This window comes from Lagenorhynchus albirostris, chromosome 10 (genome assembly GCF_949774975.1).
Source record: "Lagenorhynchus albirostris chromosome 10, mLagAlb1.1, whole genome shotgun sequence".
In the NCBI taxonomy this organism is placed as follows: Eukaryota; Metazoa; Chordata; class Mammalia; order Artiodactyla; family Delphinidae; genus Lagenorhynchus; species Lagenorhynchus albirostris.
Window position 1 is genome coordinate 79,068,576 of NC_083104.1, and position 26,503 is coordinate 79,095,078.

A 26,503-nucleotide genomic window follows, 5' to 3' on the forward strand; every position below is an offset into this window, starting at 1 on the left:
CAAACCCGTTGTTCCCTGCATTGGCAGCAGGTTCTTTAACCACTGCGCCACCAGGGAAGTCCACAAATCCATTCTTGTACTGGAAGCTTTGTTTCAAGAAAGCTTAGCATAAAAATATCCATTTGTTATTGTTTGCACTCTTTTCTACCTCAAAATCACAGAAGTTATTAGACCTGTCACAAGATCTTGTTATTTAAAATATTTATTTAAAAATGTAAAAAAAAAACAAACAAACAAAAAGTGGGCTTCCCTGGTGGCGCAGTGGTTGGGGGTCCACCTGCCGATGCAGGGGTCACGGGTTCGTGCCCCGGTCCGGGAGGATCCCACATGCCGCGGAGCGGCTGGGCCCGTGAGCCATGGCCGCTGAGCCTGTGCATCCGGAGCCTGTGCGTCCGGAGCCTGTGCTCCGCAACAGGAGAGGCCACAGCAGTGAGAGGCCCGCATGCCGCAGAAAAAAACAAAAACAAAAACAATATTAGAGGCAGTTAGTCCCACTATTACAGGGCTGCTTTAGGTTTTGAAATGATTTGGTGAGGTTAAGCAGATAGCTCCCTGAGTATATTTAAATGATTCTATTAAAATGTTTTGATCCATACTTACCTTCTCAGTGAGTTATACCAGCAAATGGTAAATAGTAGTCTTATTAGTTGGTCCCTGTCCTTTTTTTTTTTTTTTTTAAGAATTTTATTTTATGTTTTGGCCACACGGCTTGTGGGATCTTAGTTCCTCGACCAGGGACTGAACCCAGGCCCTCAGCAGTGAAAGTGCAGAGTCCTAACCACTGGACCGCCAGGGAATTCTCGACCCCTGTCCTTCTAATGTCATTTACAATTCATTTATTTTACAAGTTTTACAAATTATACCAGCATACTTATCCATGAAACCCCAGAAAGCTAATTTAGTTTAGTTTGGCAAATCCACACTCTGTGACTGGTTTTCAGTTTTCTCTCCATCCTTTTTTGGTGCAGAAGCAGATGAATTTTACTTCTTTAGTTCAAGCAATGCTTTCAAATAGCTATAGTGTGAAACTATACCTCCTAAAATACTGTATCATGTGGGCAAAATCTTATGGAGGAAAGCCAGACATTGGATTCCCATTTCACCTAGAATAAAATCCAAATTCCTTGACAGGACTGAAGGAGCGTGTCATCTGCCGTCTGCTGCCCCTTCTCATGCCACGTGGCACACCCGTTCTCCAGCAATGTCTCTTTTGGCTTGGTGCACCAAAGACACTGCTTTCCATGCTAAGGCTTTGAAAATTCTGGTTCCTCCGTCTGGACCCCTCTTTGCCCATCTTCTCGTATGTCTGGTTCTTTCTCACTTTTATGTCTCACCCTATCTATCACCTCCCCAGAGTGACCTTCCCGTACCATCCATCTAAAGTAGAGCTCTCAGGGGATATATGTATATGTATAGCTGATTCACTTTGCTGTACAGCAGAAACTAACACAACATTGTGAAGCAACCATACTCCAATAAAAATTAAAAAAAAAATAAAGTACAGCTCTCATTGGGAAAAGGGTACAAACTTTCAGTTATAGGATAAATAAGGTCTGAGGATCTAATGTATAACATGGTGATTCTAGTTGATAACACTATATTGTATTTAAAAAAAGTAAATATGTAAGGCGATGATGGATGTGTTAATTAATTTGATGGGGGCAATCCTTTCACGGTGTATATCAAACAGCACATGATACACTTTAAATATTGTACAATTCTATTTGTCAGTTATACTGCATTAAAGCAGGAAAAAATAGAGCAGAGCTCTCCCCTCGCCTCCCCCCACAGTTAGTCTCTGTTACAGACCCTATTTAATTTTCTTCATATCCCTACCATGCCGCTCTTGGTACTCATCCAGGTTGCCCTGCCACACGCTGCATTTCTGCCCAACGTCAGACTCTGGAGCCTTTTCAGAGCCTTCTTCACAAGCCTGAGCTCCAGAGAGGGGAGGGCTGTCACTGATAATACATTATTTATTTCATGAAAATTTTGACCTTTTGAAATGAAGCAGGATTGGATGGGATTAGTGTGACAGCATGTTGGTAAGAAAGACGTGTGAATCACGAAACTAAGAAAAAGGGAGAGGGTTTCCCTGGTGGCGCAGTGGTTAAGAGTCTGCCTGCCAATGCAGGGGACACAGGTTCGAGCCCTGGTCCGGGAAGATCCCACATGCCGTGGAGCAACTAAGCCCGTGCGCCACAACTACTGGGCCTGTGCTCTGGAGCCCGTGGGCCACAACTACTGAGCCCGTGAGCCACAACTACTGAAGCCTGTGCGCCTAGGGCCTGAGCTCTGCAGCAGGAGAAGCCACCGCAATGAGAGGCCCGTGGACCACAACAAGGAGTGGCCCCCGCTTTCAGCAACTAGAGGAGGTCCACGTGCATCAGCAAAGACCCAGTGCAGCCAAAAATTAAATAAATGAATAAATAAGTAAATTTTTAAAAAAAGAAGCTAGGAAGAGGCAAGGAAGGATCGTCTCTAAAGCCTTCAGAGAGAGTATGACCCTGTCACACCTTGATTTCACACGAAGAGCCTACAGAACTGTGAGGGAATACATTTCCATTGTGTTAACCACTATACTTGTTGTCATTTGTTACAGCATCTGTAGGAGCGTGATACACAAGGCCAGCATGATTCTGGATTAGAATTACCCATTTTGTTGTTTTTCTCACTAGTGTAACCTCCTTGAGGACAGGGACTATATCTGGCTTATTTATCCTTAGTTACTGAGCTCCTGGAGCACAGAATGTTCCATATTAGATATAAAATAAATATTAGTTCCATAACTGAATAGGAAAAAAGTTTGATTACCTGAAGGAAAAAGGTCCTCTGAAAAAAAAAGAGAAGAAAAGTTTTTAGGTTGTGGGTCAGAAAGGCAGCAAAATTCAAAAAAGACTATCTTTGTGTCACCAAGAATACCAGATGACAATTTCTACTTAACTCTTTTTGACTATGATAGTTGGTGTATGACAATTTTTTGAACAGATCAGAGTCCATGACACTTTCTCTCCCTTTATTTATGTTTAAGTCCCAGGCACATTCTAGGAGGAGATCATGATTTCGTATGTGATCAAAACAAAATGGATTGCTCTGCAACTAAATCTGCATTCTAATTAAATTAGCCCTTATACTTTGGAATATTTATTAGCTTCACAGTAGCCAGGATCTACATATAGGTAAAGCACTTCACTGTTGGAAAACTTCAATCTCCTGAAGTTTTCCCTGTGTTCTGGGCAGCCACGCCCGCTTTATTGCATCCTGAAAATCTTCTTTGCTTCTTCCAAATTTTTCTCATCCATGGGAGGCTTCCTCTGGCTGCCAGGCTGCAAAAACTTCTTCACGGCAGGGAGATTGCTGACTCTGGTTTTCAGGGCCTGCAACGCACAAGAGCACAGCTCAGAGTGCAGCCAAAGACCAGCCCCGTCGTGAGCACAAACCAGGGACTCTGAGACCCTCCCAGAAAAGGGCCAGCCGAGGCCCCTCCATCAGCACCAGGATGAGGCTGGACACAGACACCTAGTGAGGCAGGAAGATAAAAGCATAATAACGTTTTCCCCAGAGATGTCTTAGTTTAAGACTTTACTCAGCTCAAGTCTTCCTCATGTTCTTCCTACACGTAAATTCTGCAGATTCACCCTGTCGTGCAATACGAGGAAGAGTAACGTGTCTCACATGACAACACAGATAAAGGCTCCAAGATATCAAGACAGGAAGGTATAGGGGAATTGGGCTGGAACTGAAGACAGAAAACATGAAAGGTAGACAATGAGGCCAGTCAGAACCAATCTGCCCTCGGAGAGAGGGAGAGATGGGGAGAGAGAAATGAACTTGGAAGAGAAGGAACAGGAGCTGAGGGGAAGAAATGAGATGGTGGCAGACCTGCGCAGACAGACTCACGTAAAGAAAGAGGAGGACACACCTGGGAGGGAGGGAAGCAAAGAGGAAATGAAGAAAGAGACTGAAATGGAACAGGGGCAGAGAGAGGCGCTAAGTCCTGGGTCTCTCTCCTGGGAAAAGGCAAGTCATTCTCCTTGGGGCAGCGACCATCTCCAATGTCTTTGGCGTGACCAGATTCTTTCCATGCCCCAGACCAAGGCCTTGGAGTGAACTGTGGAGACCTGGGGGCAGTGAGGCCTGGACAGTGTCAGGGACCCTAGCATCACAGTCCCAGGGTCCAGAGAGCAGATGCCGAGGTGGGAGATGTGGGCTCCCCCCAAAGGCTGTGAGAGAGCTCACCTTCAGCAGAGGGAAGTTGGCCAAAAGGCTGGGGTCCAGCTCTTCCACGTAGTAGAGAAGTTCAACCAGGTGGATGTCAGCCCTGCTCAGCTTGTTGCCCACAAGATAGTCTTGTCCATGACCCTTCAACACCTGGCGAATGGAGGGGTCAGATCAGGAACACAGGCCCGGGCAGGCTGGGCCCAATGCTCTTCCTCTGTCTCCCCTGCCCCACTTCCCCCTCTGTGCCTCACTGGGTGGGTGTGGACCTTCAGACCTTCTGCTGCCCCCGGATCAGTGAGACAGGCCATGTGGGTCCCTGCTGTTCCCTCCTCAACCTCAGTGGAAGCCAGGCCACCATTTTCTTTTCCTGTTCCCACCTCGCTGTGGCTGCCTTTCTTGCTTCCACTATATACACCGTGTTTCTGTTGACCTCACACCCTAAAGCGTGCAGCTCTGAACTTCATGATGCGGCCTTTCATCCGTCTCTCTCTCTCCCCTCCCCCACCTTGGGCAGTGATTCCACCTTCATGACAGCTTTCTACCACCCTAAGCAAATTATTGCAGAGTCTGTATTTCTTCTCTTCTCTTGTCTGCTCTCCTCATTTCCTGGTCTCTCCCTCTAGAACCTGAAATAAACCTGGGTCAACCTGAATTCCCATCTCCCTGACAAAATTGACTCTGACTCCTATTCCACCTGTGTCTGTCAATAACACTGTGGAATATATTATAATTTGCATGCTGAACTGTCTAGGGGTGATTGCACTTAATGTTTGCAACTTACTTTGAAACACCCCTCAAAATAATACGTTTGATCAGAGGAGAAAAGGATAGGGAGATACATGATGAAGCAAACATAATAACAAAATACTAAGTTTTGATTCTAGGTGGTGGGTATGTATGAGTTGATTGTACATCTCTTTCAACTTTTCTATGGTTGAATTTTTCATAATAAAATATTGGAAAAAATATATGATGCTTACTTAAAATATTGCAACAATATGAAAATCATAGAGGCAAAAACACACATATCACCACCAAGTAAAGATAATAACATTTTGGCAAATATCCTACCAGACTATGTATGAACATAGAAGTATAGCTAAAAATTAAAGAACATAGTAAGACATCAAATGCTATTTTGTAATATACATTTTTCATTGACGTTATCATGGGGGTCTTTGATTTCAAAATACAGATGTACTTAAACTGCAATGACTATAGGGGTTTCCACCATGTGAATGTGCCTAAACTTTGAGCACCATAAAGCCAGAAGAATGTAGTTTCTGATTACTATTATTCACTCCTTGACTAGGACCTGACACATAAGCAATGAATTAATACTTGTGAAATGAAAGAATGATTTAAACTTTATAAAGATGAGGGTGTTGGTTAAGCTTTTTATTTTTATGTTAGCCTTCTGCATCTCTTACGATCATTTTTTTTTCAGTTCATGATTCTTGTTTAGCATGATTTCGGGTAGTTTGGATCTTGAGGTGTTCTCCTCTTACCTTCAAAGAGAAACATTAACTAAGATATATACTACATATAATGATGGAACATTATTTTCTTGGTTTTGTATGATTTTCTTCAAAAGTCTGAGAGCCATGTCCCCAAACTTTGTAGATTATTTTTCCCTGAACAACTTTTCTTCTGATTCTTCCTCTCCACCACTCTGCCCCCATCTCTGTTTAGATACATCTCATCCATCCCCCAAACAGTACCACATTCTCCTGATGGGTGGGGTCTCGTATCTCCCTACACATGGTACCAGAATATTTTCTGATGCATTGCTGTCATTGTGCTCCTCTTGGATCAAAGCCCCTGCACTGTGTTCTGCAGGATCCATGTACTCCAGGCTCTAGTGTGGCTCTCAGAGTTTCCATAGCCCAAGCTCTAAGTATAAGAATTCCAGATTGGGTCTGAGTAAATCAAAATTTTGCTGACGGGCTTCCCTGGTGGTGCAGTGGTTGAGAGTCTGCCTGCCAATGCAGGGGACATGGGTTCGTGCCCTGGTCCGGGAAGATCCCACATGCCGCAGAGCGGCTGGGCCCGTGAGCCATGGCCACTGAGCCTGCGCTTCCGGAGCCTGTGCTCCGCAACGGGAGAGGCCACAACAGTGAGAGGCCCTCATACCACCAAAAAAAAAAAAAATTGCTGAAAAATTATAACTTGGGTAACACTTGGGTACAATTCTTCCTCATAGTCAATTTTTATAAAATGCCCTAGAGTCAGGGTGCTACATTAGTATTCAGAAAGGCTCACAGAGGTGAAGGTCAATGCCCCTGCAATGCCAAGCACTATTTTTCTTTGTTCTTTGATCTCAGTGCCAAAAACGCTGAACAGTCCACTCACTTTTTCAAATGCAGGAAGATAACGGTTTGTTATACTCTCTTTGATCTGGGTCGTCTTGGCATCTTTCTGATCAGGTGGGCACAGTGGCAAATGCATGATCATTTCACCCAGATCTGCGACACCCTCTGCATACATATCAATCCTGAAAGACAAAATGACCAACTTGTCAAATGTCTCCTGTGTTAGATTTTACAGTTTAGAATGGGTAAGGATGGGGCATCAGGAGGTGGCAGAGTAAATCACCCCCATTGGGTGCATTTTTCTATGTCAGTCATTTAGTTATGATTTTTCTTAAATTTAACATTTCATTCTAGAGCAAGCCATCGAGGAAGATATATGTCTAATATTTTTGTTATATACATGACCAAATGTAGGGACAGAGCATATCAGTGACCTGTCCAGAGTCACAGGCATGAAAGAAACGGGTGGAATCACTGCAGGTAACCACTGAGACCATGCCTAGGGTTTGCCGTCTCTGCTGTGGTGTGTTCTGTGCACAGTTAGTGTGATGAATTAGTAACACCTCAGTCATGTCCAGAGAGAGTCCTGGCACCACGGACCTAGCCATGTCCCTCTCCCTGTCCCATCCTGTTACACTACCAGGACCCTTTAGATGCCCAACCAGCACTTCCTCCAGTTATTTCCCATAGAATATGGTTCCACAACCCTCTTCACATATTGTTGCCCAACTCTGGCCTTGTTTGCATTTCTCAAGACTCCACCCAAAATATCCCCCGAAATCGTGCGTTTCTTCATTTCGTTCCTACAGTACATATTCCAGGTAACTTTGCTGTTTTTCTTCCAAACATGGTTTCCTACAATAGTCTTTTTAAATGAAAGCTTTATTGAAATATAATTCCCATACCAGAATGTCACCCTTTTCAAGTGTAAAATTGTGTGATTTTTCTTTGTAAAGTCACAGCATCCTGTACCACCATCATACTCTAATCCAAAATATTTTCATCACTTGCAAAAGAGACGCTGAGTGTTTTTTCAGGCATTCCGTGTTCTTCCCTCCCTCCAGCTTCTGGCAAACACTAAACTACTTTTGGTTTTACGGAGAGCAATGTTCTGCACATGCCAAACAAACGGAATCATACAATATGCATCATTTGTGTCTGGTTTCTTTCTGTAAGAGAATGTTTTCAAGGTTCATCCATGTTGTGACACGGATCAGGACTCCATTCCTTTTCATGGCCAAATAGCATTCCACCGTACGGATGCGCCTGCCTTTGTTCATCCATTCATGGACATTTTGTTGTTTCCACTTTTTGAATATTACGAACGATAGTGCTATGAACTTTTGTGTACAAGTTTTAGTGTGGTTGTATTTTTAATATTTTTAATTCTCTTGAGTATATTCCTAGTAGTGGATTGCTGAGTTGTATGGTAACTCTATGTTTAACTTTTTGAGTAACTGCCACATTCCATGATTCAATCATGGGGTCCCATCACAACACAGAGGAGACCCCCCCCAAATATGGCTGTATTGAATAAATCTGCCTGCTACAAACTGATATTAAAATGTTCCAGATAACCCTGGCATCGTGGGCTCAGTCTCTGCAAACCCTTGTCAAGTGGCCAGTCCATATAAAGGGCTGATAAATTAGGTTCCTGGTTATCATTCTTATAATTTCTGAAACTGGAGAATCACCTTGTCTAGATACTTACCTTCTGAGGTTTTATCCTCTAGACACTCAGACAGTTTGTCCCTTGTCTCGATCCCTGTGAACACATCCTGCTCACTTAGGGAAGGACCTAGATTGTTCTTATTAATCATTAATGAAAGAACAGAAAAAATACCGTACAGGGCTCTCTCTTTCATGTCTTTCCCATAGAGGTTGTATTTGGTGGCAATGTAGCTGAGAATGGCTCTGGTCTGCACCAGCTTCATCCCATCAATTTCAACCATGGGCACTTGCTGGAACATCAAACTCCCTTCTTTTGAAAGAAGAAAAGAAACAGAGTGAAATGTTGGATGAATCATACTGTTAAGGTAAACTGAAACATTTTATGTATCAAAATTTTTGTTGAAATGACTGAAGACATAAAAGGAAACAAAAATTTTACCTGGTAAAATTTCAATGGAAATACCTTTTAGCTTCCTGTAATCCTTTTGCTTATCAATTTGCCTTTTTCTTTTCAATCTATTATTTCAGTTAACTTTTTATTTCCCATTCAGAGCATGGTATGTCCCTTTATTTTATGTGTTTGATTTGTCTTCATGGATTTTTAAGAAGAATGTAGGAGAAGTTCCACCAGCCAGTTGCCAAGTCAAAAGGGAAATTCTCAAAGTAAGTCTCATGGGGTTCATGGCATTGAGGCCAGTTCTAAGAGAGACTCCTACATAGAGTGTTTTGTACGCCCTTCAAATCCCACCACTAGATGGTGTGCAGGACAGGTCTGTTTTCCCAACTCCACCGATGCTGGTCCTTGCTCTTTATCTCCCTCCTCACACGTTCACCTGGACTTCGAACTAATTCAACACCACCTGGTTATTTGAGTCTGCAATATTGCTAGGATATTACCATGTCAAACCTGTCAGAGAAAAGAATTCAAGGCAACTGCTGGGCCTGTTTCTCCCCTCTTCTTTCTAACGCATTTGTTTTCCTTGGGTGGGAGGGCTGTGTGGCATCCTGAACTATACAGTCACTCACGGTGCAGAAAGGCAGGGAGTGCACAGAGAGGGCATTCACGGGGCACCGCCCGGGCCGGCTCCTTTAGCAAGTACTCAGAGTTCCAGCCCTTCCTAGTCCTGAGTGAGCAGCAAGACCTGCTCAAGAAGCCCCACCCCTTACCTTTAACCATGCTTCTCCCTCTCCACTGACCCCACTCCCACCATGCACACACATGGCATTGCTGGGGTTGAAACCTCAACTTATGACTTGTACTCGATCCTCCCATCAGAGGAATTTAGTTTCTTGGTCTTACCATTTCTTAACTTATCCAAGTCTCCTGGAGTTTTTATAAATATCTCTTCAAACTGGAAAGCAGAAACAGTCAATGAGTTTTTGTTATTTCATTCCATAACATTATTGAGCTTGAATGACCAATGTCGGGTGCATACTATGGAGAAGCTAAGATTTCCGAGTTTGGCAGGGTACACAGAGGACGATGCTCATGGCCACCTAGAAATCTGGATTAGAGCCACCAAGATAAAAGCATGGGTTGCAGCACGTAATTGCTTATTTTGCAGCTTCAATTCACCTCCACACCGTCTCCACCTCTGTCAATCATTAGGTTGTGATTTGGAAGGGGGAAATCACTGGAGGGAAGGGACTGAGAAGTCCCTCTAGTTATGGAGTTTTAATATCTCTGGAAAGCCCTTCTCTCCTTGTGAAATCAGGACAAGGTATTGAGTGTCCCCCAGCACGCAGTACCCATGGGGCCACTGACCCCCAAGATGCTGCCACCAGGGGCCTCTGCTGTATATTACCTCCCTCCATTCACTTTATATTTTGAAAAGGGGTCTTGATGGTGAAAAGTTTGGGAACTGGGAGTTTCTAACTTGCTAAACAGTGTATTGTGGCTCTACATGATCCCATAGGGTCAGACTATACAGACGGTGAGGTGTGTGGGCAACAATTTATAAAGCACCCAGTTCAAGACAATGTAAGGGATGGTGGGTGGTCAGTGTGGGAGGGTGGCCGAGGTAGGATGGGATGTGCTGGTGGGCTGTTGCTTGTGAGACCAATGGAGATGGGGTTGTGAGGATCTGCCTCTGGGCCCAGAGAACCCAGAAGTCCCGACCAAGAGCCTCTGGTAAGCCTTGTCTCACACCCTCCTCAGTCAGGCTGGGCTGGACAAGAGGAGGCCTGGGATGCTCTCAGCATCTCCCCCTACTTCACCTTCTGGTGGTGAACTCATCCTGCCCAGGGGCTCTGAACACAGGGGCTTAGGTAAACATGCTGTTAGGAGGCTAAGAGAGCACACTAGAGGTTCCCTTTGCAGGATGCCACCTCACCTGAAACCCTCCTTTACTGCTTGCTCTCCCCTCAGGGACCAAGTCTCCAGCGTCTGTCCATGACTCCCTCCCCAGGAAGCCCGCACAGAGTTGCTGTGTCCCTCTGACCTGGGCTGAGAAGTGCTTTTCTCAGAGACACCTCTAGAGGGAAGCACTCAACAGAGTCCCACACTTGCTCCTGAGAATATGTCATTTTAACACTTTAAAGTGCTTGTGTGTCCTCCCAGATGCTCCCACCCCTCCTTTAATCACCCACTTACTTGTCTGCATCCTCACTAGAGTGTAAGCTGCCTGAGGGAAGGGACTGTGTCTGTCTAGTTCACCCCCGTATCTCCAGGACCTGGCAGGGAACCTAGCACTTCAAGGTGCCCAACGAATTCATTGCTGAGTGAATGCATTAAATCTAACAGAGAGTTTGTTACAATCCACCTCTCTCTGTATTTCTGGTTTATGTTTTAACTTTAATTACATTTATTTTCTAATATGTATATTTTTGTCTTTTTGTTATGGACATTTGTAGCATACAGAAAAATGAACAGCAAATTATCATAATCCTCCTTGTACCCATCAACCAGCTTCAATAATTATCAGCTCAACCCAGCTGTGAGTTATCTATATGCCTACCCCCTCTCCCCTTCGTAATAATTTGAAAGAGATCCCAGATACCTTATATTTCAACTTTAAATAGTTCAGTGTATATTTCTAAAACTTTAAAACTATTAAAAATAACCACAATACATTATAGCACCTAACACATTAACAAAGTTTACTAAATATCAACTGATATTTAATGTTCATGTTTTTGACAGCTGTATAAACGTCATAAATTTTATAATTTTAAAAATCAAAATCCAAATTAGGCCCACACGATGTAATTAGTTTCTTAAATTTACTCTGTTTATTCTCTCTAATAAGAAGACATTTTAATAACATATTAGGACAAATCTGTTTATCTCTTAAATAACTGACAGATTTGTTTTAATGCAGAACTCTTAACAGGTCATTTAGTATGAAAAGTCCCCTAGCTTATGTTAGAAAAGTACTTTGATACAGTTAATTTAGATTCAACTTCAGATGAACAAACTCAGGACCTACCTCTACTCCAGCTGCAGCCAGGAGCCACCGGATGGCCTCCATTCTGCCCCGTCCATTGAAGTAGTGAAGCTTGGGTTTCCCCGCCATGATGGCAGTCTCCTGGTTTCTCTAAACCTTAATGGATGAATGAATGAATGAGTAAATGAATGAACAAAGAATAAAACCACAGAAGCAAGATGTACTTTATGATATATGACTGAACAGCACCAACAATGCTGAAGAAGTATTGGCCTCCTTTGTCGCAGAGTCGGAAGAGTCCCTGGAATGTCTGCCTTGGCCCAAATTCCCACCCCCGATAGCCAACTGTGGGAAATTGCACCAAACCATTGTCCAGTCTCCATTGGGTAAAATCTGATTGTCTTGGCAGGCTAAGAGGTGAGTCTGTGGTGAGGATGCATGGCTGGGGGTTTGGGAGCAGAACAACTAGAGAGCTAGAATTTATTAAAAACCTCCTAATGGGCTTCCCTGGTGGCGCAGTGGTTGAGAGTCCGCCTGCTGATGCAGGGGACACGGGTGCGTGCCCCGGTCCGGGAAGATCCCACATGCCGCAGAGCAGCTGGGCCCGTGAGCCATGGCCGCTGAGCCTGCGCGTCCAGAGCCTGTGCTCCGCAACAGGAGAGGCCACAACAGTGAGAGGCCCGTGTACCGCAAAAAAAAAAAAAAAAAATATATATATATATAGTTATATAGTTATATAGTTATATCTATTAGTGAGGATGGTTGAGAAAACTAGATAAGGTATAAAAAATTCATAATAGGGACCAGGAAATCCAATTTCCCTCCTGCTCTCATTTCCTGAGAGACAGGCGAGTCTCTGAGCACACTGGATAGCCCACGCGTCTTCTTTCTTCTGTCTGTATCTGTCTGTCTATCTACATCTATCTATCTATCTACCTACCTACCTCTTGACCCATAGCTCCAGTAGGAATGAGACTTTATACATATCCAGACTTTTTTCAGCCAAGTTATACAATGGCTCCCTTTTTATTTGGCTTGTGTGAAAGACGAGTGATGTTCACTGATTAGTTAACCTGGAATGCAGGAAGTTTCTGGCGAAGATTCAGTGCAGGCTGGCACAGCACTGAACACAGCCTTTCGAAACCCCAGGACCGCAGCTAACCCCTGGTTCTGCCCCTGAACCATGCACCCCACCTGCCTTTCCCCTCAGGCCTGGCCCCAGCCCCACTCACTCCCGGATCTGGACAACTCCGGAATCTGCTGGTCCCCCAGTCCCTTTGCATGCGTTCCAGCCATGGCAGTGGGTTCCACCCACTGCTTTTTAGAGCAGGAGCTCAGGGTCTCACTGTCAACACTTGATGGAAAAGATCCCTTGTCTCCTACCTCCTGTTTCTCCCCTGGAAATGCAGACATTTCTCTGATCCTTCTTGAACACCTTGTTTCTGGTTGACGTATAAACGTATTTCCTTCTCTTAACAAGTTTCCTTCCAACTTCCTCAACTAAGACTCATTGGGCAGTTTCCTGTGCTAAGAAATGATGGCTGCTGGGGAACACGATAGGAGCCTGATGTGGTGGCTGCCCTAAAGGGGTTTAAATCTAGTCAGAAAAACAGGTTTGTAGACAACTGACAGCGCATAAAGGGCCCATCAGTGACTTCACTTTATTGGTTCTACCCAAGAACCATGATTCTCTAATTAGCCAAGCAGGGCAGAGCAAGGGGAACGGCTGTAGGCTGAGAAAGCAGAGGTTGCTGCCCACCTGCCCAGGTGGCCTCAGCTCCACTGCATCTCAGCCTCCAAGTTAATGACTCTACCCCACGTGTCATGGGATCCAAATGCTGCTGTCTGTAGCACCTTGCAAAGTGCTTCTCGACATTGCTGTATCCATATCTTCTCTTTTCAGTCTCAGATACTATAATTCTCCCGTGAATTCATCCTGCCCTGGACAGCTCTAGGACTTCCACGGGATCTCACTGAACCTCTCCTGTCTAAGGCCTTTGTTTTTTCCCCCCAACATTAATACTTATAACAGTGCATTGTTCACGCCTATATTCCAATTTGAATGACTTGTACCTTCTAGCCAGGTGGATTTCTATATTTTTTAAAAGCTAATTCTCTGCTCCCGTATTAGCTAGTTTTCCCATCAAGACTTCCTTTGGAGGTTTGCCATGAGTTGCTTAAATCCCAGAGAGAGAAGGGGAATTGCCACAGCCCACTCTAATTTTCTGTTGACATTCAGACTTATTCCCATTTTAATGAATCTTAATTTTGATTTTTCACAGCCCACACAGTATTACAGCATCACAATTTGCACTTGTTGTGAACTGACTACTTCTACAGAGAAAGTTACCCCAGCATAAACACCTACACTCTCTCACACACCGGTCATATTCTCCAATTGTCTAAAATGCTATCATTCTTTTTTCTCCTCGTATCATTAATTTTTCTCAGATCTAAATTCTCATGCCTAGGTTTCTAAATTCTTCATTTTTACATATCTGTAACGATGTATCCAACAGCAATGGACTAAAATTCTCCCCTAAGCACAGCAAGAAGGCACAATGTGAGAATAAAACAGTTTTTCTTGTGCTATGAGCACACTATACAGATGTATAAAATCAGTACGTACCTTATGAAAGTCTGTCTCCCACTTGGCTCAGCACCTCAAAGCCAAGTCCACATGTGTTTATAAGCTGTTGTTACAGTTGACTGAACTCCTCTCTGAAGCAGGGAGAGTCGGGTTAGGGAAAAGCCCCTCCCACAGCATTCAGGGCCACTGGTTCCATGCTAGATTTAAAAAAAGAAAAATGATGAGTCATTCCCTTATCATGATACGACTGGTTAATATCTTTTCAAGGTCGGCAATTAAATACAAAATTTCAGATTGATTGGACCCTTTCTGCCAGTGAGTGAAATATTGAAGTATGGCTTTTTTTTCCTTCGGTTTTTTTTTTAACTTTTTTTTTCTTTTTTAATTGAAGTTAATTTACAATGTTGTATTGGTTTCAGGTGTACAGCAAAGTGATTCAGTTATACATATTTACATATATATACATATATATATTCTTTCTCAGATTCTTTTCCCTTATAAGTCACTAGAAAATATTGAGAAGAGTTCCCTGTGTTATACAGTACATCCTTGTTGGTTATCTATTTTATATACAGTAGTGTGTATATGTTACTCCCAAACTCCTAATTTATCCCTCCCCAACATTTCCCCTTTGGTAACCATAAGTTTTTTTTTTTTCTAGGTCTGTGGGTCTATTTCTGTTTTGTAAATAAGTTCATTTGTATCCTTTTTTTTTTTCTTTTTAGATTCCACATATAAGCAATATATTATCATATGACATTTGTCTTTCTCTGTCTGACTTACTTCACTTAATATGATAATCTCTGGGTCCATCCATGTTGCTGCAAATGGCATTATTTCATTTTTTTTTACATAATAAATTTTATTTTATTTATTTATTTTTTTTATTGGGGTATAGATGTTTTACAATGCTGTGTTACTTTCTACTGTGCAGCGAAGTGGAGTTCCCTGTGCCCTGCAGCAGGTTCTCATTAGTTACCTATTTTATATATATTAGTGTATATATGTCAATCCCAATCTCCCAATTCATCCCACCCTCCCTTTCCCCCCTTTGGTGTCCACAAGTTTGTTCTCTACATCTGTGTCTCTATTTCCGCCTTGCAAACAGGTTCATCTGTACCATTTTTCTAGATTCCACATATATGCGTTAATATATGATATTTGTTTTTCTCTTTCTGACCTACTTCACTCTGTATGACAGTCTATAGGTCCATCCATGTCTCTACAAATGGCCCCACCTTGTTCATTTTTATGGCTGAGTAATATTCTGTTGTGTATATGTACCACATCTTCTTTATCCATTCATCTGTTGATGGACATTTAGGTTGCTACCATGTCTTCGCTTTTTTAAATAATGTTGCCATAAACGTGACATGTTTTGTTTTGGTTTTCTGCTGTGTTGGGTCTTCGTCGCTGCAGGCGGGCTTTCTCTAGTTGTGGTGAGTGGGGACTACTTGGGCTTTTCATTGAGGAGGCTTCTCAATAAAGAAGCCTTCTGCTCCCCCAGAATCAGTAAGACAGGCCAGGTGGGTTCCTGGTGTTCCCTCCTCATCCTCCGTGGAAGCCCGGCCACCATTTCCTTGTCCTGGGCCCACCTCACTCTGGCTGACTTACTTGCTTCTTCCCCTGGGCCAAGGGCTTAGCACTGTCTGCACAGTGTTTCTGTTGCCCCACACCCTAAAGTGTGCAGCCCTGGGCTTCATGACATGGCCCTTCATATCTCTCTCATCTTTCTCCCTTGGGCGGTGACTCCAACTTCTTGACAGTCTTCTTCAACCCTGAGAAAACCATTTCAGAGTCTACATTTCTCCTCTTTTCTGCTTCCTGGTTTCCTGGTCTCTCTCTCTGGGACCTGAAATAAACCTGGATCAACTTGAACTCCCGTCTCCCTGACTCCTAACTTGCACTCCATGCTTGCGCTCCTAACTTGCAGCATGGTACGATCCACATGCTGTAATGTCTGGGAATGAACTTCCCTGATGACTTAAAGTCACTTTGAAATCTATCCAAAATAATACATTTGATTGACAGAACAAGAATGGAGAGATAATGACATATGATAATGGAAAACAAAGCTTTTTGGTATCCACGTGGTGGGTTCATATGAGTTCATTTTATACATCTTTAAACTTTTCTGCATGTATGAAACTTTTTATAATAATATGTTAGGGAAATATGTGATATTTATTAAAATATTCCACCAATCTGGAAATCATAAAGTACAAAGAGAAAAAACACACACAGCACCACCAACTAAAGATAATAACGTTTTAGCAAATACACTTTCAGCTTATGTATACATATAGAAGTATGGACAAATGGGTAATTATTTGGAAAAGAATATAATAACATCAAAACGTATTCTGTAATAGGGAATTCCCTGGTAGTTCAGTGGTTAGGACTCCATGCTTCCACTGCAGGGGGCACGGGTTCGATCCCTGGTTGGGGAACTAAGATCCTGCAAGCCGCGCAGTACAGCCAAACAAACAAACAAACAAACAATAAATGTATTTTGTAATATATAATTTTTACTTATGTTGTTATGGGGCCCGTTGTTTTCAAAGTATAGCTGTACTCAAACTGCAATCACTGAAGAGCTTATCACCATGTGAAGGTTCCATAAACCCTCAGCACCACGAGGGCCAGGAGGGTGTGCTCTGTGATTACTGTTAAATGCTTCACTCCTTGAATATCATGGCTGGACATGCAAGCAATGAATTAGCATTTGCTGAATAAATGAAAGAATGACCCTATGCTTTATAAAGATGTGGGTGTTGATGTTAATCTTTTTATTTATATGTAAGTCTCCTGAATCTCTTTAAGTCATTTTTTTTTGGTTCATGATTTTTGTTTCACATGATTTCAGGTAGTTTTGATCTTGAAATGTTCTCCTCTTACCTTAAAAGAGAAACATTAACTAAGATATATACTAGGTATAATGATGGAACATCATTTCCTTGGTTTTGTATGATTTTCTTCAAAATTCTGAGAGCCATGTCCTCAAAATTTGTAGATTATTTTTTCCTGAACAGCTCTTCCTCTGTCTCTTCCTCCCCACCCCACTGCCCCCATCTCTATTTAGAAACATCTCATTCATCCCTGAAACAGTACCACATTCTTCTGAAGGGCAGCTGGTCTCATGTCCCCCTACACATGCTACCAGAATATTTCCTGATGCATTGCTGTCCTTGTGCTCCTCTTGGATCAAAGGCCCTGCACTGTGTTCTGCAGGATCCATCTACTCCAGGCTCCAGTGTGGCTCTCAGTCCAAGCTCTAAGTACAACCACGAAATTCAATCAAGTAGAGAATTCCAGACTGGGTCTAAGTAAATCAAAATTTTGCTGAAAAATTAGAACTTGGGTAAAACTGGTACAATTCTTCCTCATAGTCGATTTTTATAAAATACCTTGAGAATCAGGATGTTACATTAGTATTCAGAAATACTCACAGAGGTGAAGGTCAATGCCCCTGCAATGCCAGGCACTATTTTTCTTGGTCCTCTGATCTCAGTGCCAAAAACACTAAACAGTCCACTTACTTTTTCAAATGCAGGGAGGTAACGGTTTGTCGTTCTTTCTCGGATCAGCGTCATCTTGACAATCCTTTTGATCAGGTGGGTTCACTGGCGAAAGCATGATCATCTCACCCAAATCTGTCACACCTTCTGAATACATATCAATCCTGAAAAACAAAATGACCAAATTGTCAAATGTCTCCTGCCTTAGATTTTATAGTTTAAGAATGGATAAGAGTGGGACATCAGGAGGTGATAAAAGGAGGTGATACTGGGTGCATTTTTCTATGTCAGTCATTCAGTTATGAGTTTTACTAATTTTAACATTTCATTCTAGAACAAAGCCATTAAGGTAGACATATGTCTAATATTTTGGTTATACACAAATCAAATATAGGGACAAAGCACACCGGTGACCCATCCAGAGTCAGAGGCAAGAGAGAAATGGGTGAATCACTACAGGTAACCACTGAGACCACACATAGGGTTTGCCATGTCTGTTGTGGTGTGTTCTGTGCACAGTGTGTTGCGTTAGTACCACCTCAGTCATGTCCAGAGAGAGTCCTGGCACCACGGTCCCAGTCACATCCCTCTCCCTGTCCCATCCTGTTACACCACCAGGACCATTTAGATGCCCAATATCAGTAGTTCCTCCAACTATTTCCCACAGAACATGACTCCACAACTGTCTCCACATACGGTTGCCTGGCTCTGGCCTTGTTTGCATTTCTCAAGACTCCACCCAAAATATATCCTGAGGGGACTTCCCTGGTGGTTCAGTGGTAAAGAATCCGCCTTACAATGCAGAGGGCGAGGTTTGAACCGTGGTCAGGGAACTAAGATCCCACATGTGGAGGGGCAACTAAGCCCTAGCACCACAACTAGAGAGCCTGCATACCACAAACTACAGAGCGCACCACTCTGGAACCTGTGCGCCACAACTAGAGAGAGAAAACCTGCACGTCACAACGTAAGATCCTGTGTGGCACAACTAAGACCTGATGCAGCCAAAAAATAAAATAAAATAAATAAATAAGTAATAAGTAAATCTTTTAAAAAAACCAAAATATATCGTGAAATAGTGCAATTCTTCACACAGTTTCAACAATGTATATTCCGGGTGATTTTTTGTTTTTGTTCCAAACAGGGCTTCCTATAGGAGTTTTTTAAAGTAAAACTTTATTGAAATATATTCACATGGTATCATTTTCATCCTTTAAATTGTACTATCATCCTGAAACCATCACCACATTCTAATTCCAGAACATTATTTTTATCATTTTATCCAAAAGGAAATTCAGTACCCTTGACAGTCACTCTCCAATTCCTCCACATTCCAGCCCCAGGTAACCACTCAACTACTTTCTATTTCTATGGATTTGAACATCTGGACATTTCATACATTTGGAATCATACAGTATGTGGCCTTTTGTGTCCAGTGTTTTTCATTTAGTACTTTTCAAAGTTCATTCATGTTGTCACATGTATTGGTACTTTACTCTTGTTCATGGCTAAAAATATTCCATTGTGTGGATGTACCATCCTTTGTTCATCAATTCGTCAGTTGTTGGACATTTTGTTTGCTTCCACTTTTTGAATATTATGAACAACATTGCTGTGCACTTTTGTGTACAAGTTTTAGTGTGGATGTATTTTTGACTCTCCTGGGTATATACTTAGAAGTGGGATTGCTGAGTCATATGGTAACTATATGTTTAACTTTCTGAGTAACTGTTCACAGTTCATTACATGATTTTAGTATCAGTCATGTGGCCCCATCACAACAGAGAACAAATTTCCCTCAAATATGCTTGTATTGAATAAATCTGGCTGCTTCAGACTTACAGTAAAATGGTGCAGATAATCCTGGCATCTAGAGGACCAGCCTTTGTTTACTCTTTCAAGTGGCCAGTCCATATAAAGGACTGATAAATTAGGTTCCTGGTCATCATTCTAAAATTTCTGAAACTTAAGAATCAATTCCTTTAGATCCTTCCCTTTCCAGTCTTTATCCTCTAGACACTCAAACACTTTGTCCCTTGTCTCTAGCTGTTGGTGGGTGTCCAGCCTGAGCTCCTGAGGTCATGGTTCCAGCATCCTCCTGGCTTTATAGTTCACCTGTGTTTGGAAACCTCTGTCACTGTACTATATCCATGGACCACATCCTCTTTCATAAGCTCTTGATTCCACTCCAAGTTCCACTCTTCCCTCATCCTCATAGGTCTCTGCTGTACTCAGTTATACCCACTAAGGTCTATACGGCTGTCGGTCATGATCCGTGTGAGCACATCCTGATCACTCAGGGAAGGACCTAGATCGTTCCTATTAATCATTGATGAAAGAACAGAAAAAGTACCGTACAGGGCTCTCTCTTTCATGTCTTTCCCATAGAGGTCGTATTTGGTGGCAACGTAGCTGAGAATGGCTCTGGTCTGCACCAGCTTCATCCCATCAATTTCACCCATGGGCACTTGCTGGAACATCAAACTCCCTTCTTTTGAAAGAAGAAAAGAAATAGAGTGAAGTATTGGATGAATTACACCCTTCTAGGATGAAAAGATGTGGAAATAACCGCAGATATAAAATGAAACACTAAAATGATCTGGAACGCTTAAGCAGGATGGCATTTGGTTTTAGCTTGCTATAGTCCTTCTTTTTCCTATCAATCTGCCTTTTACTTTTGAACTTATTATTTCATTTCTCTTTTTATTTCCCATTCAGATACATGGGAGTTCCCTTTTAATTCTGTGTCAATTTGTCTTCACGGATATTTTAGAAAGAAGTTGGAAGAAGCTGCAGTAGGTTGCCATTTCAAATGGGAAGTTCTCAAGTAAGTCTCACATCATATAAGGCAGGTTTTGAGAGATTTCTATGTGGAGGACCCTTTCCCTGCTCACCAATTCCGCAATACTGCTAGGATGTTACCTTGTCAAACTTGCCAGAGAAAAGAATTCAAGGCAACTGCTGGACCTGTTTCTCCCCTCTTCTTTCTAATGCATTTGTTTTCCTTGGGTGGGAGGGCTGTGTGGCATCCTGAACTGATACAGTCACTCACGATGCAGAAAGGCAGGGAGTGCACAGAGAGGGCATTCACAGGGCACCGCCCGGGCCGGCTCCTTTAGCAAATACTCAGAGTTCCAGCCCTTCCTAGTCCTGAGTGAGCTGCAAGACCTGCTCAAGAAGCCCCACCCCTTACCTTTAACCATGCTTCTCCCTCTCCACTGACCCCACTCCCACCATGCACACACATGGCATTGCTGGGGTTGAAACCTCAACTTATGACTTGTACTCGATCCTCCCATCAGAGGAATTTAGTTTCTTGGTCTTACCATTTCTTAACTTATCCAAGTCTTCTGAAGTTTCCATAAATATCTCTTCAAACTGGAAAGCAGAAATAGTGAATTTTTATTATCTCATTCCACAGCATTACTGAGCATGCATTCCACAGCATTTTTGTTATTTCATTCCACAGCATGGCCTCTGTCTGGTGCACACGATGGAGACTGTAGGATTTCTGAGTTTGGCAGGATGATCACACAAAAGACAGTGATCATGGCCACCTGGAAATCTGGATTAGAGCCACCAAGATAAAAGCATGGGTTGCAGCACGTAACTGCTTATTTTGCAAGTTCAATTCACCTCCACCCTGTCTCCACCTATGTCAGTGATTAGGTACTGATTTGGGAGGGGGATATCACTGGTGGGAAGGGACTGGGAAGTTCTTCTAGTTATGGAGTTTTAATATCTCTGGAAAGACTTTCTCTCCCTGTGAGATCAGGACAGGGTATTGAGTGTCCCCCAGCACGCAGTACCCATGGGGCCACTGACCCCCAAGATGCTGCCACCAGGGGCCTCTGCTGTATATTACCTCCCTCCATTCACTTTATATTTTGAAAAGGGGTCTTGATGGTGAAAAGTTTGGGAACTGGGGGTTTCTAACTTGCTAAACAGTGTATTGTGGCTCTACATGATCCCATAGGGTCAGACTATACAGACGGTGAGGTGTGTGGGCAACAATTTATAAAGCACCCAGCTCTAGATAACATAGGGGGTGGTGGGTGGTCAGTGTGGGAGGGTGGCCGAGGTAGGATGGGACTTGCTGGTGGGCTGTTGCTTGTGAGACCGACGGAGATGGGGTTGTGAGGATCTGCCTCTGGGCCCAGAGAACCCAGAAGTCCCGACCAAGAGCCTCTGGTAAGCCTTGTCCCACACCCTCCTCTGTCAGGTTGGGCTGAAGAAAAGGAGGCCTGGGATCCTCTCAAAATCCCCCCCTACTTCAGCCTCCTGTGCTGAACTCATCCTGCCTGGGGGCTCTGAACACATCCTTGAACCCCAAAGCTGGACCACAACGAAAACTGTGGGTTGCTGATTTATAGAAATTAAACAACCTAAACTGGCACTGTTTGCATTTTTATGTACTTGTTTCTTCATGAACTTGATAACGGACAAGGCTAACGTCCTGTGCATTCGTGAAGCGATCGACAAAGTGTAATCCCGAGGCTTAGGTAAACACGCTGTTGGGAGGCGAAGAGCACACTGGAGGTTCCGAGGCTTAGGTAAACATGCTGTTAGGAGGCGAAGAGAGCACACTAGAGGTTCCCTTTGCAGGACAACACCTCACCTGAAACCCTCCTTTACTGCTTGCTCTCCCCTGAGGGACCAGATCTCTGGAGTCTGTCCATGACTCCCTCCCCCAGGAAACCGGCACAGAGTTGCTGTGTCCTTCTGACCGGAGTTAAGATGTGCTTTTCTCAGGGATACCTCTAGAGGGAAGCACTCAACAGAGTCCCACATGTGCTCCAGGGAATATGGCATTTTAACACTGTAAAATGCTTGGGTGTCCTCCTAGATGCTCCCACCCCTCTTTTAATCCCCCACTTCCTTGTCTGCATCCTCACTAGAGTGTAAGCTGCCTGAGGGCCAGGACTGTGTCTGTCTCATTCATTTCTGTATCCCCAGAACTTAGTACAGAGCCTGGTACTAGAGGTGCCCTCCCCCCAAATCATTGCTGAGTGAATATATTAAATCTTTAACAGATGGTGTGTTACAGCCGGCTCATTCCCATATTTGTGATTATATCAACTTTAACTACATTTATTTTCTAATATTATATACATTCATCCTTTTATTGTGGAAATTTCTAGCATGTACAAAAATAAAAGTACAGTGGTTCTCATATCCTTCCTACATCTTTAATAATGATCAACTCAAGCCAATCTTGTGTCATCTATATGCCCATCCACCCTCCCCTTCTTGTAAAAATGGAAGATCCTAGATAGCATATCATTTCATCCTTATATACTTGATGCATATTTCTAAAACGTAAGAACTATTTTGAACATAAACACAATACTAAACCTAAAATCACACCTACAATATTAACAATAGTTCTTTAATAACTAATGCTTAATCAACCATCAAGTTTCCACTTGTTGTATGTGTCACAAATAATATTTACAGTTTGTTGAAATGAAATCCAAATAAGGTTCACGCAGTTGGATTAGTTGATGTTTCTTTTGTTTCCTTTAAAATTGAAAAAAAAAATTGTTTTCCTGCTCTTCCATGGGCAGGATTATTTACGTATTCATTTGGTCAAATCAGTCCATTTCTTTTTTAATGTGCAGCTATTTTTATGTAATGAAAAATCATCCCCAGCTCCCCAAGTGTGGAAGTCTCCTAGCTTATACGAGAAAAGCACTTTGATAGTCAATTTAGATCCAAGTTAGGAGGACCTATCTCCACTCCAGCTGCAGCCAGGAGCCACCGGATGGCCACCATCCTGCCTCATGCGTTGACATAGTGAAGCTTGGGCTTTCCTGCCATGATAGCAGTCCCCCAGTTACCGTGAAGCTGGATGAATCAGACCACAGAAGCAAACTGCACTTTATAACGTATGTTCGAACAGAAGGGGTAGTGTCTGCCTTCTTCATGGCGGCATTGGAGGGGTCCCACATGGTTCTTCCTTGGACCAAATTCTCACCTATCAGTGGGCATCATTGTGAAATGGCACCGAACCAAGTCTCAGATTGCATCTGTCCTCACTCTGAGGACATAAACAGAGAAGCTTTGTTCTTACACAGCTGTCACCATAGGCCTGTGAGGGGCTTTGAAACCAGAAAACTTCACTTACAGAGAGGAGCAGGGAGCAGTGTCAGTCTTTGGCTGCCATTATGCACTTGTTCAAAAACATTAACTGGGGCTGAATCCTGCCTTGACTGTCCCCAAACCCTTCTAAATTCTCTCCACAGAAGAGGAAGCTCATTCCTTTTTTTCTATCGGAATTCTATATTTTTTCACTGCTGGGTGACTTTTATTTTACCATCTAGAGAAAGAGATGTTAGTACATTCCCTTTATAGTATATGGAAAGGAACTAACATATGTTTAGTGTCTACGACATAGTGGGCATTTCTCATTTTTATCCTCATTGCATCTTCATAAAAATTAGTTGAGGTAAATTCTGTTATTATTCTAAGTTTACAGTTGAGGATTTTGATGTCTCTAGAGGTTAAGCGACTAGCCTAAAACAAGTGGGGAACCTATTCAAATGCACTTTTATTTGACACCTATGTCTTGGAACGTCTCCATACCAGTGTTTGCCAACTATGGGTTGTGGCCCATTGTGGACTGTGAAATCAACACAACGGGTTCTAATTACCATTTTTCAATTGCAATATAATAATAAATACCAAGGTGTATCATACATAGTAAGGCTAAGTACTTTTTGCTAAAACTTTCATTTTAGTTACAGTTATGTTGTGTGTGAGTGAGTGTCTGTAACAGAGAAGACCAAGCCTGGCCCAGGCTAGAAATGCAAACCCATGGGTCAAAATATCTGTGTTAACAAAAATTGGGCAAGCTGGAAACTGTTAGGTGAGCCAACATAGGTTGTGAAAGAATTCACAGAAATATTAGCAAGGAGAGAAAAGAGAGTTTTTATTTACTTTCCAAGGGAGGAAAGGGGCCAGGCACATAGAGTGGCATCGGCACCGAAGGGTGGGAGTTTGAGTCTTTTATTGGGCTTCAAAGGGCAAGGTGCAGGAAAAGGGGGCGGGTTTATGGCTATTCTCGTCCAGCAGTACCCAGGCTGGCTGTGTCTCTACAGGATGTGGATTTTCAGAGAATAGACTTGCAGTCTTCAGTAATTTTCCAGTTCTCGGGTGTCTGAAAGAGATTTATAGTGGCCCTTGATAGGCACTACTCTATTGTGAACAATGTTAGATGGGTTTATAGAAACCAAAACCCAAAACCAGGGACTTTCCTGGCTGTCCAGTGGTTAAGACTTCACCTTCCAATGCAGGGGGTGCAGGTTCGATCCCTGTTCGGGGAGCTAAGATCCCACATGCCTGCCGGCCAAAAACCCAAAACATAAAACAGAAGCAATATTGTAACAAATTCAATAAAGGCTTTAAAAATGGTCCACATAAAAAATATATTAAAAAATAAAACAAAACAAAGTCTTGACTGAGGAAAAGCAAGCAGACGTAATTTTTTTTTTTTTTTTGCGGTATGCGGGCCTCTCACTGTTGTGGCCTCTCCTGTTGCGGAGCACAGGCTCCGGACGCGCAGCCCCAGCGACCATGGCTCACAGGCCCAGCTGCTCCGCGGCATGTGGGATTTTCCCGGACCGGGGCACGAACCCGTGTCCCCTGCATCGGCAGGCGGACTCTCAACCACTGCGCCACCAGGGAAGCCCCAGACGTAATATTTTAATCCAAGCTCCTCTCATTATTTTGAAATATTGTTTCCTTAACTGTAACCCAGACCCCTAAGCTTCGTCTGCAACGTTAAGGGCTGGTGCTGGGACTCTCTACTAATTTTACCTTAAAATCAAATTAAACTGTAGAAGCAACACACTTCATAAAACTGGTACTTCTTTAACTTTTTGATTATTCAGATATTATCAAATATATATATATGGCTTGTACAAATACTTAATAAAAATAAAGATTAAATATATACATCAATTTCAGCTTTTTTTTTCCCCATTTGGGAAAAAATACCGCTGAAAAATTCAATTTCCTCTCTCACTGAGTTGCCAACAGGGATAGAATGGGCTTTCTTGCCTCTGCTAACCTCTAGTGGTGTCAGCAACTGTGGTTAAAAAGAACAGAAAAAGCAGGTGGAAATGGAAGGGGAAAAAAAAGACACGCTCCTTGTGGAATGCATGGAAATCCCAAACAAGTTTTAGTTAGAAATGCAATTTAGACCACTGACACGAAAACTCATTGATTGGTGGTGGTTAAACACCGTTTCCTCTCAAACAAAAGGTTGCCATAGTTGCAAAAATAACAACCATGTCATTACCACATTTTACCTGGGAAGCAACTAGAGTAAAGAATCTCAACCTAAATTTGCAAACCAGGAACTGCCTAAATCAGAGCTGAATTCAGGGCAGACCAGTAACAGATGTTATGTGGAGGCAGCCCAGGTTTGTATCATTAAGTGCAGTTCACATCCCGTTCTCTGGAGTTGTTACTGGAGAAGGGTATGGACCCAGGTACAACAGTTATGAAGAGGTAATCACGGCCGCCAGGGAGGTGGAGCGGGGATGCATTTTGTTCCAGGCACTATCTATATGGCGTTGCGAGGACCAATACCCTCATTCTACAGGGAAGGAGACAGAGGCTCAGGAAGATAAAACTGGTTCGTCGCCAATCTGGCAGAGCCAGACGCCAGGTCTTTCTGATGCCAGTTTCACCATATGCCTCTCACCCTCGGTGGAAGAAAGGAAGCAAGCCATGAACTGGGCTTTGAAACATGAACCAAAGCCACCACCACTGGGAGCATGTGAGGGTCTCAAATACAAA

General features: G+C 42.9%; 1 protein-coding gene and 1 pseudogene across 1 annotated transcript; both read right to left on the minus strand.

The window, feature by feature from the left end:
* Positions 1-3,002: 3,002 nt before the first annotated feature.
* Positions 3,003-17,862, minus strand: LOC132527434 (glutathione S-transferase A2). The gene is made up of 8 exons (XM_060163104.1): positions 17,720-17,862; positions 14,220-14,377; positions 11,633-11,746; positions 9,505-9,556; positions 8,382-8,514; positions 6,574-6,715; positions 4,240-4,371; positions 3,003-3,377 (listed from the first exon to the last, which is right to left on the minus strand). Exons 3-8 carry the CDS (start codon positions 11,717-11,719, stop codon positions 3,252-3,254), a joined length of 672 nt encoding a protein of 223 aa, XP_060019087.1. The 5' UTR covers positions 11,720-11,746; positions 14,220-14,377; positions 17,720-17,862; the 3' UTR covers positions 3,003-3,251.
* On the minus strand, positions 17,443-23,518 carry LOC132527915 (glutathione S-transferase A2-like; annotated as a pseudogene).
* Between the last annotated feature and the right edge of the window lie 2,985 nt (positions 23,519-26,503).